The 13,609-nt window shown below is 44.2% G+C and overlaps 1 protein-coding gene across 47 annotated transcripts in view; it reads right to left on the minus strand.

The window, feature by feature from the left end:
* The window catches only part of LOC141917561 (erbin-like), a 149,086-nt gene that overhangs the window by 89,810 nt on the left and 45,667 nt on the right, over positions 1 to 13,609 (minus strand). For 33 of the 47 annotated variants that reach the window (XR_012621334.1, XR_012621332.1, XR_012621336.1 and 30 more), the window contains 2 exons: positions 4,026 to 4,117; positions 1,366 to 1,563 (listed from right to left, as the gene is read on the minus strand). Coding sequence is in view for 8 of the 47 variants with exons in the window: in XM_074810847.1 (XP_074666948.1) it covers positions 1,366 to 1,563; positions 4,026 to 4,070 (243 nt within the window). In the remaining 39 variants the exon portion in view is untranslated. Of the gene's footprint in view, positions 1 to 1,365; positions 1,564 to 4,025; positions 4,118 to 11,158; positions 11,671 to 12,970; positions 13,188 to 13,609 lie in introns of those variants that run through there. The other 14 variants (XR_012621348.1, XR_012621344.1, XR_012621347.1 and 11 more) reach the window with 4 other exon arrangements.

The raw sequence follows: 13,609 nt of genomic DNA on the forward strand, positions 1-13,609 counted from the left end.
ATCCAATGGACTGTTGAAGACTATGTTGAGAGCATTGGACAATGGGGGATGGAAGCACTGGGATATAAATTTAGCAGAAGCCACTTGGCTAATTAACACCAGAGGATCTGTTAACCGTCCTGGTCCTGCCCAAACCAAACCCCTTCATACTGTGGGAGGAGATAAGGTCCCTGTAGTACCCACAGGGCAATGGCTGGGGAAGGCAGTGTGGATTGCTCCTCCCTTGGGAAAAGGCAAGCCCACTCGTGGGATTGTTTTTGCTCAGGGACCTGGATGTACTTGGTGGGTAATGCGGGAGGATGGGGCTACTCAGTGTGTGCCTCAAGGAGATTTAACCTTGGGGGGAAAATAATCTGTGGGCTGAGTTGTATGTTGCAGGAAGTGATGGAGGAAGTAGGAACGACGAAGAGTGAACCAGATACGTGCGATGATGACCCAAACCTAGCCAGTGCTGGAGTCCAGCAGTCAAAAATACTGCTCTGTCCTGAACATCCACCTTGACAGATGGGAGCCAAGTCACTGAACATCTGGAGGAGTGAAGAAAGCTTACGGAATGGATAAATGAGTGTTATGTGGGACCTGGGCATGACGTAAATGGTATGGAATAAGGGGTGGAGACTGTACCGGGTCTGGCTGAGCCGGAATTGGTTTTCCCCTGTAGCAGCCCCCATGGTGCTGTGTTTGATGCTGGGAGCTGGCAGGGTGTTGATAGCACCCTGGTGGTGTGGCTACTGCTGAGTGGTGCTTACACAGCACCAAGGCTCTTTCCGACATTTCCCCCCCTCCCACAGTGGGACGGGGTGGGCAAGATCTTGGGAGGGGACACAACCAGGACAGCTGACCCCAACTGACCAAAGGGATATTCCAGACCATCTGACGTCTGCTCAGTATAAAGCTGGGAGAAAGGAGGAAGGGGGTGGGGTCACCCTTGGTCCTCCGAGGCAACCCCTCCGCGTATGGGAGCCCTGCTTCCTGAGAAGGCCCGACATCGCCTGTTCATGGGAAGTAGAGAATAAATCTGTTTGCTTTTTTTTGCTTCCACGCGCGGACCTTTGCTTCGCTTTGCTTATATTAAAACTGCTGTTGTTTTACCCACAAGGGTTGGTTGTTTTGTTTTCCTATCTTATTTTCTTTCCCCTCTTTGCCCTGTTGAGAAAAAAGGGGAAGGGGGGGAAGTGATAGAGCGACTTGGTGGGTACCTGGCATTTAGCCAGGATCAAACCACCACAGCAACATTTACTTAAAAGTATTTGGCAAACTGCAACCTAAAAGCTGAACCATGAAGCTAGGCACTATCAGCTTCTACAACGCTGATGAAGTAACAGAGTTAATAAATGTAACTAAAAGGAAAGCCACCCAACGTACCTTTGGAAGCTCTTCGATTTGATTAGAGTCTAAATAAAGCTCTTCCAAGGTCTTTTCAAAAGTAAAAATCTCCTTAGGCACCTGATCCAGGCTGCAGTGAGAATAATCAAGCATAGTGACCACTTCCTCCTCTCCACGCAGACAGCGGCAGGGTACCAGCCGCACAAACAAATTCCGCTTTGTTGTCATTTTCAGGCACTGTAAAACAGAAATTGGTCTGTTTTAAAAACCAACAAGACAACTTCAGAAATACTTATGTGGGCAGGTTATCAAACTTCCCCTGGCTGCTAAATACTTAAAGAGAAAAGTATATACATACATGCATATATATGTGTGTCTATATACACATATATGAGAGAGAGAGAATGTATTTATTTTATTTTAAACGCAATAGATCTGTAGTGGTATTAAGTGTGGTTAACACACCTACAGACCCCAGATGAAGTAAAAATTTAGTCTGTAAACTGGTCACCCAGTATAGCCCTACATGGCAGAGAAGCAAAAAATTTTGAAGCAGCAGTTCTGAAGTGTCAATTGTGTTTTTACAACATAGCTTATCTTACCATTACAAGTGTTATTGGGATGATATTTTTGCTTAATATATGAAAATCCACCCTCTACAGAGCATTAAAATTTAGCTATAGTAAATCTAAATATTTTCTTTGTGATGAGCAAGATTAAATTCATGTACCTTTATTTCAAATCCCTCATTTAAAGACAGAATACAACACAAAGAACCAGCACAGATTCCACTCTTCTATCAACAATTTAAAAGGAAAGGTTTCTAAGTGCAAAGGTAAAGTTCCTTTAATTTTTGCAATTCCATTCAGTTTGGAAAACTTCAACACATCTTGCTGTGCACACTGGAACTAATGAAACTTCACCTTGCTATGGAAATGCATCTTCCAGTCATTGCTATAGGAGTCCCCTCTACTCTCCATGGCTTCCATAATATTCCTCCTCAGCAGGAAAGAGCAAATCTAAATGGTGCAAACTGGCTAGCTGATTACTGACTGCGTACGCCAGCCATGTTCTGCCTCCTTTTTCCTCAGCAAGAGCACAAGTTTAGGTCTCTTTCCTCTAATTGATGCCTGCAAGCAGTTGATGCCAATTGCTGTAAGGGGCCTCAGATAAGAATGCGCCCAAGGACATAATTTTTGCAACTGCGATGGGTACATCGGGGGGGGGGCGGGGGGGGGCACCTGTGGAAAGCAAAGATAAGGAACCTGAGAAACTTTACAGAGAGAGTGATGAGCCAAGAGCCAAGACAAGACCTTATATGAAAAAAAAACACAACTCAGAGTTCACGGAAAGGACACTAAGACACCTCTTCAACAGCCACTAGGGACCACCACAGGCCACTGAAAACCCCCATGGAAGCCCCTCAGAGACCCTTCCCCAAATTCTAGTATGCTTGTGCAATGTATTAACATATGCATTAGATACTCTGGAAATAGGTGGGTACTTCTCAGAAATTATGTGAATATCCATTTCTTTTATTGTATATAACGAGCATGCCTTTATCTTTTGGCATGTGTGTTAGGTGGAATGATCCCCTGTGCATCCAGCGCTGCAATACAGAATACCTGCCTCCTAAAACTACAAACTAAGTCTTAGGGGGTTCTTTTGAGACCGAATTTACAGTAACATAATTAGCAATCAATTTTCCAAAATTCAGAAACAATCGTCATCAAAATTTTACTTCAAGTTTCAAGTTTGTCTGAAGCCAAATGACAGGCTCAATTTTTCAGGAAGAACCAACACATGCAGACAAACAATGTAATCATGTAAGCTTCATTTCCTCAGGATATTGATCTAAAAATACATACTTTTCCAAAACAGCACTGACTATTTTTTTTCCTTAGTCAAACTGCCAACACTCCAAATTAAAATATGTGCTTTTTTTAAACCCCTTCTTTTTGAATTGCAGACATATTTCAATTTCTGGATTGGTGACAGGAAACTTTCTTCTCCAAGTGCAAAAAAAGGTCTTTCAGACACATTTAGCAGATTCCACTTCAACATACACAGAGTATGTTAGGAATAGAGGGAGAAAATAAAATACCGTGGCCACTGTGCTATATGAAGTCACAGGCTGCAAGACCCCTCTTCTTATTAAGACATGAAAACAGGTCATGTACTTGGATTTTCATCTATGAGCAGCTAGCTTACCTAGTACTTTACAGTATGTTTAATTTATACAACAGATCATGGGCTGCTGTACTTCAGTATTTTCACTAAAGACAAGTACATTTTACCACTCAGGCTGGATACAGTCAAGATTCTACATCCATCCATTAAAAGGATGGAAGAAAACTTCATTAGATGGCATGAAGTCAAGACTTCCTTTTGTAACAATGAATTAATGTCGCTAGGATTCTATTACAGTGCTGATTATGTATCAAAACAACACTTTCCATAAAAATCTGTCTCTTATTTAAATAAAAAGCCATCTAAAAATAAGAATATTTAAATGTATTGCAACACAAAGCATTTAGAGACTGCAAATTCCATGCTGGAGATTTCCACAGAATGACAAAGTCAACAAAAGAAACAGCATAGCCTCCTACTGCTTCTTTTACAGGAACAGGCTCCAGCATGACATCCTCCAGCCACCCACAGCCAGGTGCCAAAGATGCTACTGAAGCTGACATACTCACCCTGTTGGAGCTACCCACACCTTCTCCAAGCCTCGGAGACGGCATTGAAGACACAAGAGGAATTCCACTGCCAACATTTACAAACGAAAAGCCTTTAACAAAAAGAAATATTGTCTCATTTTGTTCTATCATTTCAGTAATCTGCAGAGCCATGGAAAAACGCAACACTTCAAAAAGAAGCACCAACAGCAGTCTCTTCAAACATGAGTATAAACCAGATGAACATATGCCTTGGAAACAACAAGGACTGGAAGCAGAGATTGTACAGATGAGATGATGTGCTGGTTTTGGCTGGGATAGAGTTAGTTTTCAGGGATGTTTTAGTTACTGCTGAGCAGGGCTTACACAGAGTCAAGGCCTTTTCTACTCCTCACCCCACCCCACCAGCAAGGGGGCTGGGGGTGCACAAGAAGTTGAGAGGGGACACAGCTGGGACAGCTGACCCCAACTGACCAAAGGGATATCCCAGACCATATGGCATCACGCTCAGCATATAAAGCTGGGGGAAGAAGTAGTGGGGGACATTCAGAGTGATGGCGTTTGTCTTCCCAAGTAACTGTTATGCACGATGGAGCCCTGCTGTCCTGGAGATGCCTGAACACCCACCTGCCCATGGGAAGTGGGCAATGAATTCCTTGGTTTGCTTTGCTTGCATGTGCAGCTTTTGCTTTACCTATTAAATGGGCTTTATCTCAACCCACGAGTTTTCTCACTTTACTCTTCTGATTCTCCCCCCCATTCCATCAGTAGTGAGCAAGTGGCTGTGTGGCAGGAGAGACACACCTATATCATACTAACTGCAGTCATCAATAAGTTTGCTTTGTCGAGTCATTTCAACTTCTGAGAATATGTTTTGGTTTCCAGAATATGAAAAAGTTAACTAGATGGTTCATATAAATATGAAGATTATATTTTTCATTCAAATCCCTCAAAAAAGAGTATACACTACATTGTTAAAACTGTTTGCCCCTTCTTTTTCAGTGGCTGCTGTTTTCATACTTACTTGCTCAGGTCTTAAAAGTTTCTGAAGCAACAAAACTCAAGGCCTAACAATGCAAAACACACATATTTAGTTTTCCTAACTTATTTCTTATTCTGTAAGAAGAGATCTTGAGATTTTGGGTTGGGGAGGAAGTGTTTTTAAGAAGAATCACATGCATCCACAGCACTGGAAACATGGATCAATAAACAAATGCCTGTACAACATCACAATGTTAGGTCGTATCTCCAGTCAGTTATCACATCAGTTAAAAGTACCTAAACTCACAGTTCATGTCCCAAGCCAAAATAGTCAAACTCATATTTAAGTACCAAATAAAACAACCCTCTCCAAAAAGCCTACCCACCCAAAACCATTGATTTTACCAACTTGAGTGCACATTTAATTATAACGCTTCAAAAACCAGAATGAATCAAGAGAGTTGCTATAAAAGTAGGAAACGATACAACATGATTTGGTTCAAATTTGTTTTATGTTTGTTCGTACTTTACTTCTAAACATATACGAAAATTGTTTAGCATTGGTGTTCTACAAGAGATAACTGCCAATACTAGGAAAGAGGCGCAGCAGGATAGGCATGAGTATTCTACACCACCACTCTTCTGCAATATCTATATCTATTTATCTATATAATCAGACACACACCCACCCTTCCTTATCAGTCTACCTATCCTGTGATCAGTTGCCCAAACAAAAAAAACTGTAATGAAGGACAGAAAGAGAGTCCACTGTTATAACTACCAAAGACAGGAAAATGTGATGTTGCACACGTGCTTTTCTTATATTGCTCAAACTACAAACTCCATGGATTATTTGGGTAAATATAGAGAAGGTAGAAGGGAACACAAAGCATAGCATTGTTTCCTTTCCCACAAAACAGGGAAGTCTGCCAATCAGAAAAATCTTAGTTTCATAATATACCACATCATGAGGCCATCTGAAGGCACCAAATCAATGTAAGATTGTTTTGCAGATCTACAACACTGTGATGGCTTAATTTTTCTCCACCACTAAACAACTCAAAAATTTAAGAAGCAGATCTACTAAGGAACTCAGAGGAAGGGGGTAAAACCCACAAACCAAACCTCCTTGTTCCCTAAACCATTAAAGCTTTGACACAAGTTTACCTCAGGTTCGGTGTTTACAGCCAGAGGAAAAATCAGGGTCTTCGTACAGTTGAGTTTTTTACTTCATGAAGAAGTACGAAGGGAAAAACATCACTCTATAATCATAAGCTTTTCTTTGTAATCATTAAAGGCTCAAAAGTTTGAAGGCATAAGGGAGAATTACCTGTGTTCTGTTTATAAAGACTTAATCTACCACCCCAAAAAATTCAGTGTTAAAAAATACCTAGCTGAAATAGATATGTCAGCTAATTATAAACTATCAGATTTCTCATCGTATTTTTTTGTTCCATGAATCACTTTTAGCATTTATTTCACACCTTCTCTTTCAAGCTTATTTGAGGATCACACCTAAGCATTGGAGATGCTGTAGTATCTGTAGTAAACTCAAAAATACATAGGTGGTTTAAACTACACAAATGTGTATTTTAGTCAAGTATAGTCTTCACCCATTTGTATACATTAACTGTGACAGTAATAGGTAGGAAACAAATTCCACAATAACTACAGAAAAAGGGACAAAGAAAAATGTTATCTTATTTACCTGTCTATATGCTGAAAGTAATGATGACTATGCGAACAAGTTTTCCTCTAGGAGTTCGATAGCGGTGAAGACTAATTATTCTGTGAAGTCTCATATTTGTGAGAAAAGTTAAGCGTTTTCTGATATAAGTATGGTGGTGTATGTAAGTATGATATAATGGTGGTGCTTAACTAGTATGATCAAAACCAGAGGGAGATAGATCACAACTGAATGATGTTTTGCTATGAAACTGTACATAATTTACTTATAACCTATGTCAAAGCTTCATCTTTTCTGCTTTATATCTATATATCTAGATAGATATATATCAGTTCATATAGTCTATTCTGTTTGAGACACAGAATGACTGAGAGTACTTCAAAGATTCAGAAGTGATAAGCAAAGCCAAACTGATCAAAGGGTATTATGAATATTTTCTTTTTTTTAAAAAAAAGAAAAAACCTCAGCTCTTCAATTTTGAAATTGAGGATTCTCTACTTCCACAGACATGTTTCCCCTTCCTCAACTCTACCAGCCTCTGACTTAATGATAGCTATCAGCCCTCCTCTGTGAATCGCTGGAGAACAACGAACATGTTTTGAGTGATCCAGACTGAGTGGCCTCACTGTAACAAGCTGCAGCTGTGTTCAAGGACATAAGCAAGGCCGAGACGGCCTGAGAAACTACATTCCTGGCCAAGAGATAAAGGTGTTGGAATGTCAAAAACAGGGGGTCTACCTGGGGGGAGAGCAGCGTGTGGACACCACACTGGGACCAATCATAGAGGGCAGAAGGGCGCGTGAACAAGTAGCTTTAGCCTATTATCAATAAGATAGTGGTGCGTGAAGCTTGAGATAGAGTATAAATTGCTGTGTAACCTTTAATAAAGCGGCATCAACTTGATCACATTGGTCGTCTAAGTTGTGTCTGGGACTTCTGTGTCAGCAAGTGGCGCCCAAACAGGGACCTGCAAGAGCCTTATCGGAAGTATGCGGGACTCAAGCCCTGGGAAATCGGGACCCTCCCGTCGGTGCCCTCCCGAGCAAGAGAAGACGGCCCAGAGGGGGCAGAAGCAGCCGTAGCAGGCGCTGCCCCGGTGCCCGGGAAGACGCGCGCGCAATGGTCGGGAATCTCGCCCTGATCAGGTGAGCGGCTGGGGAGGAGATGGGGTCCGCGCTGGGTAAAGAAGAAGCGGCAGTGGTTAAGCTCCTCCAACATATACTCTCTAAGAGAGGATTATCTTATCAGGGGAACCTGAGGAGGGTGCTCTTGTGGGCTCGGCAGCACGGACTAATCCCCTCAGTGACCGCAGCCTTTGAATTAACCTCTTGGGAAAAGATCGGCGCGGCACTGTGGGACGACATTAGTTCAGGTTCTAAAGACAGTAGGAAACTCTCCACCGTGTGGAGATTGGTCCTAGACACTCTGACAGAACTGAAAGCGGAACGGCAGACCCCCACCTCCGCTTTCGCTGCCTGGTCAGCAGAGGCCGAACGCGCTGGCGCTCAGGATTCCGTCACTGCTGGGACGTTCGCGGGATCCCTGTTCCCCAAGGCGGCTCCTAAAAGGAGGGACGGGGACGCTGCACGCGCAGCACCCGTGCGGCAGGAAAGTCAAGAGCAAAAATCAACAGATTTACTCCAGCTCGACTCCCCCCCCTCAAGCCCAAAAGATCAATCACTGGAGCGCACGTCCACTGGAGGACGGCGCCGACCCAGCCCTGCCCCCGTCCTCGCCCCCGACACCCCGATCGGTGCAAGAACAATCTCGTTATGGTTTACAAGATCAGCACTTGCAAGAACTAACGAGAAAGTTAGAGCAACTTGAAATGCGAATGCAACAAGCGGCTCAGCCCACCCCCACAGCACCGCCGCCTCCCCCTCTTCCCATTAACCCCTTCTTCTGCGACCCGGGGGGAGGGGGGGTGGGTCAGAGGGAAACGGGGGCTCTCGGGTCGCTGCCATCGTCGGCCCAAATGGGAGGGGGGGCACTGGGAGGCACGGGTGGTAATGGTAATCCAGCACACCGATGGTGGGGAGTTACTCGGGATGCAATAATAGAGGGGCAGTTTAACGAACTTGGGCCAATGACGTTCCCGGTAATAGTGATCCCACAGGGCAATGAGTGGGAAGCCTGAGATTGGAGAATGATGGGGATGTGCTGGGTTACTGAATTAGTATATGGGGAATATGAGTTAAAATCACCGTGTACTGGTTCTGTAACTCAACTTCCCAACAATTGCAACTTTTCCAACGCTGGCAAGTGGCCTGCGAGGCTGCGGCAGCCACACCCCATCAGCAAGGAGATCCTCTATATGGGGGGCAAGCTCAGATGCTGATGGGGGCAGGCCCTTTTGCCAACCCAGATTGGCAAGCAGGGTTTCAACTGGAAGTGTTACCGTTAACCCAAGAATTAGCCCTAAAAACGATTTTAGCCATACGTGATGGAAAAGTGGCGCCAGCATTTACAGGAGTAAGACAGGGGCCCACGGAGCCCTACCCAAAATTTATTGATAGACTACATGCCGCTATTAATGGCAATCCTGACTTAAATGATGAAATGAAAGTTAAATTTCTTGATGTGCTTGCTTATGATAATGCTAATGAGAAAACTAAGAAAGCCTTAAGTCTCTTACCCACCTGCGGCCGAGCCCGGCACCACGCTCTCAGCCCCTCCCCCCCCTTGCCAAAAGCGGCAGTTTTTACAGAAGCTGCTGACACTGGGATGCAGCGCCCCTTGTCTGCCAAGACCACATAATCAATAAGCAATGGCTTTATATATTCTTAACAGTGTTTTGATGTTTGTAGTGTTTGTCATTTTATGTTGTGCGAGTAATAAGTGTAAGAGGCCTCTTTGTCTGATTGTTCTGCGTGTGCGAGACGCAGCCCAGCGGCAGCTGCGGAGTGTGGAGTTCTCTGACAGAGCATCCTAGTGCCCGCTGGGTCATCGGTGCTGCCTGTTTGTTCGGGCTCAGTGTTTGAAGTGTCACAGGTGAAATATCTCCTCTAGCGGGAGGCAGTAATTCTGTATTAATTGTTGTCTTGAATTTAGGTGCATACTCTGTGGGGAGAGTGCACCTTTGTACCATCTATCTGAGAAGGGTATTGTCATAAAAATCATCTACAACCTTACAGGGGTTGTTCGTTTTACCAGGGGTCAGAGATGCCGATTATGAATGGGCAATCAGAATTAGGGCCTGGACTCCTGTACCCCCGTGTTCAGTAACAAAAGGGTCAAAAATTACTCAGCTTGTTTATTTGACTGCAGCTCCCCCAAATAGTATGCCGAGAAGCCGGGTGACTCACAATTTGGGTCAGCATGTACTCCTCAAGTATTTTGGGCTCAGACAGGGAGACAAGGTCAACCTCTGATAAAATGTGCCCTCACCAAAGCAGAAGAATCTGTTGAAATGACAGGCATTTTACATACTGGTGAGGATGTGGCCATAATATCTGTGAGCAGATTGGCCGTTAGCTCGGGTAACTCAAGTGTTTTTCGGGGTTGGTGGTCATGCTGTAACGTTTCAAAGCAAAGATCTCATTCATGTAAGGGGCCCAGAAAACTGGGTAGCAAATATTCCTCCATTTATATTGGAAACCCCTATTACATCATGGGGTCATGACTGTATGGCTCGATGGGAAACTCAAATTGGATCAAATTTGTCTTAATTGCCACTGCAGCACAGCCCACCCCTAAACCCACCCTGAGAGTAACCTGGAAAACAGAATCACCCGTGTGGGTGGGTCAGTGGTTCTTGCCAATCAGGAACAATTAAGTGCAGGACATCTCGTACCTACCACCAGTCCTTGGAACTCCCTGGTGTTTGTTATTTTAAAGAAAAGTGGTAAATGGTGACTTTTACATGATCTCCGACACATTAATGATGCCATGGAGGATATGGGTGCGTTACAGCCAGGAATGCCCTCCCCAACAACGATTCCCCAAAACTGGCATCTTGTAATAATTGATCTGAAGGATTGATTTTTTCCCCATTCCCTTGCATCCAAATGATGCATCTAAATTTCCCTTCTCTGTTCCCAGTATTAATGTTAATGAACCTGCAAGACGGTACCACTGGGTTGTTTTACCATAAGGCATAAAGAATACTCCCACAATGCAGGTCCCCCAGGCTGTTATATATCATTATATGGATGACATCCTCATAGCAGCAGAAACACAGGAGATCATGGAAAAGGCTCTTGCTTTACCCAAAGACTCAGTATCTCAAATGGGGTGACAAATAGCACCTGAAAAGGTACAGAGATCATCACCGTGGCAGTACCTGGAGTGGAGAATTTGTGGAACAGACCATTGTCCCGCAACAGGTTGAACTTAAAACTGATGTTAAGACTTTAAATGATTGACAGAAACTGTTGGGAGCCATAAATTGGATACAGCTGTTGTTGGGCCTAACTAATGATGATCTGCATAGCTTGTTTGATATTTTGCGAGGAGATCCCTCACTGACATCACCCAGAGTACTTACAGAGAAAGTGAAACGAGATCTCCACCGTGCAGCTAATGCCATCTCAGAAACACGGTAAGCACGGCTTTCACATGTAATTTTTCCACCAAAACGCCAGGGCAATACAAAACCAGTTTTCTTTATCAAGGCCTCAGGCTGAAGACATCATTGCCACTTGCCCTGAGTGCCAGAAGGACTCCCTCTCTTCAACAGCCAGTGGTGTCAACCCTCAGGGACTCACTCCTCAGAATTATGGCAATCTGACGTCGCTCCCTTTGCTGCATAGGTGCCGTCAATATTGCATCACTTCTCATCACAGATACCAGATCAACAAGAAGTCCAGGGCAAGGCTCAAGTCCTGGAGAGTGGTAACTGGGCAGGACCATATCCTTTAATAACCTGGGGAAGAGGTTATGTTGTGTCTCCACAGGTCACGGTCCCCGGTGGTTACCGGCAGGGTGTGTGCGACCACACCCGAGGCGTGAGAGGCAGCTTTTGGTGGACACTCAGGAGCCGGCTGTGGGTGCTGTGGGTGCCCCTGTGCCAACAGTTTGCGGTCTCTTCGACTGATCATTTAAGCAGAATGTATGGGTAATGCTTGCTGCTGCAACGGGAGCAAATACACTATCTCTGTCCTTAATCACACTGCAGTTGCCAACTCTTTTAAGAGAAAATGCTGACAGTAATTGTAACTCCTTGATGACATATATAGGCTTACTAGTCACTAGTGAAAGATGTAGCTTAGACAAAATGTACTTATTAATAAGGATGAAATGCTATAAGAATGTGTGTATTCAACTTGCTTTCTTTAGCCATATTAAGAATTAGGAACTCAAGTGTTTAACCTTATTATTAAACTCCCTTGGTTTTCCCCCTTGAGTGGTGGCCAGGCTCTGGGTGGAACCCAACAGGAGGATGAAATCAGATGTTTCCGCTCAAAGAAAATTGCCAGTTATTTTGGCCTGCTGATTTAGATATATGAGGCTGGACCTGCTTGCAGCGATGTTGGATGCCTCACCTACGGATGGACGCATCGCGTAGGATTTCCGGTTTGCGAGGAAGGGCACTCTAAATTCTCGCTGCATCCAGGGTTCCCCAGCAATTGCGGATCTGAATGTTAGCACCCCATTAAGTAAGTGTGCTATTCCGTATTTTGCCGTACTATTTATTTTTGTAGCATTTAGTCATATCCCTTAGTTATGGGTATTGAAATTAGCCTACTCTTTTTACCTAGTAACTGTAACTGCTGTATTGTTTCTAGCGGTCTGTAAAACTGTTTTAAGTATGATGCCTTTTTTGAAGTTTGCCTAACCCTTGATTCATAAAGTCTCAAAATAAGTGTTGCAGGTGCTGCTGCAAAACAAAGAAAGGGGAGATGTGGGAGGCATTGGCCTGTCAGCCTTACACAGCCTCTAAGCAATAGCTAGGGTTGATGAAGAACAGGCCTTGGAAGATAGGTAAGAAACTGCTGAGTTGTGCCAAGGTAGCAGGCAAGAACAGTGGACAGCTGCAACACTGAACTGCGAAAAAGTACTAAGCTGTGAGAAGTTACCATCACGGTAGGGCGGAATGAGCCAGGGAATATAAGAAATTAGTTCAATTGACCCGTGAAACTGATAATGGACCAGCCTATACCTCTCAAAAATTTGCTCTTTTTTGTCAACTCTGGGGTATATGTCACATCACAGGTATACCACATTCCCCCACGGGGCAAGCTATAGTGGAGAGAGCGCATCAAAACTTTAAAAGCGCTTTTGCAAAAACAAGAAGGGGGAGAGGTCTTGGCTGCTGCAGAACCATTTGCAAAAGCGGTGTATGTGTTAAAGTACTTACAGCTCACAGGTGATAGGGAGGAACCACCAGTAGTAATACATACTATGGATCTGAAATCTGATATAAGCCGGTGTGGAGATGGTGCTTTTGCTCAGTACAAAGATGTTGCTATAGGAGAGTGGAAAGGACCTGTGGAACTAACAATGACGGGTCGAGGCTGTGCCTGCGTTATTACCGATACCGGCACTAGATGGGCTCCGAGTCGATGGGTGCGACCCTGGAAAAAGGAAGTTAAGAAAGATGAAACAGAAACCGAATGAGATAGTAACTTGGAGCGAGGGTTATGTTTGTGTTTTCACAGATGCCGGCTCTCGCTGGGTTCCTGCTTGGTGTTCAGCCTGTATTGGAACCTGTCTCAGGGTGAAGGATGGGTGGTCTCACAACCAAACGCCACCGCAAGCCCTGAAAATCCGTTCTCTACGTGCTTGGTAGAAATACCTGTGGATACATGGCCGAACCCACTGCAGTTCCCGAATCTCTGTGGCTCTCCAGAAAATTGTACAAAAAACTGGGATGGTGTGTATGCACACCTCCCGCAAGTTACCCAGGAACCCCAGGAGCTAGAATTATTAGGATCTGTTATGATGGATGCTTGTGTTATTTTTCAATTACCCTTATAACAAGACTGCTCGCCAAGGT

The sequence above is a fragment of the Strix aluco genome, chromosome W (assembly GCF_031877795.1).
Source record: "Strix aluco isolate bStrAlu1 chromosome W, bStrAlu1.hap1, whole genome shotgun sequence".
NCBI lineage: Eukaryota > Metazoa > Chordata > Aves > Strigiformes > Strigidae > Strix > Strix aluco.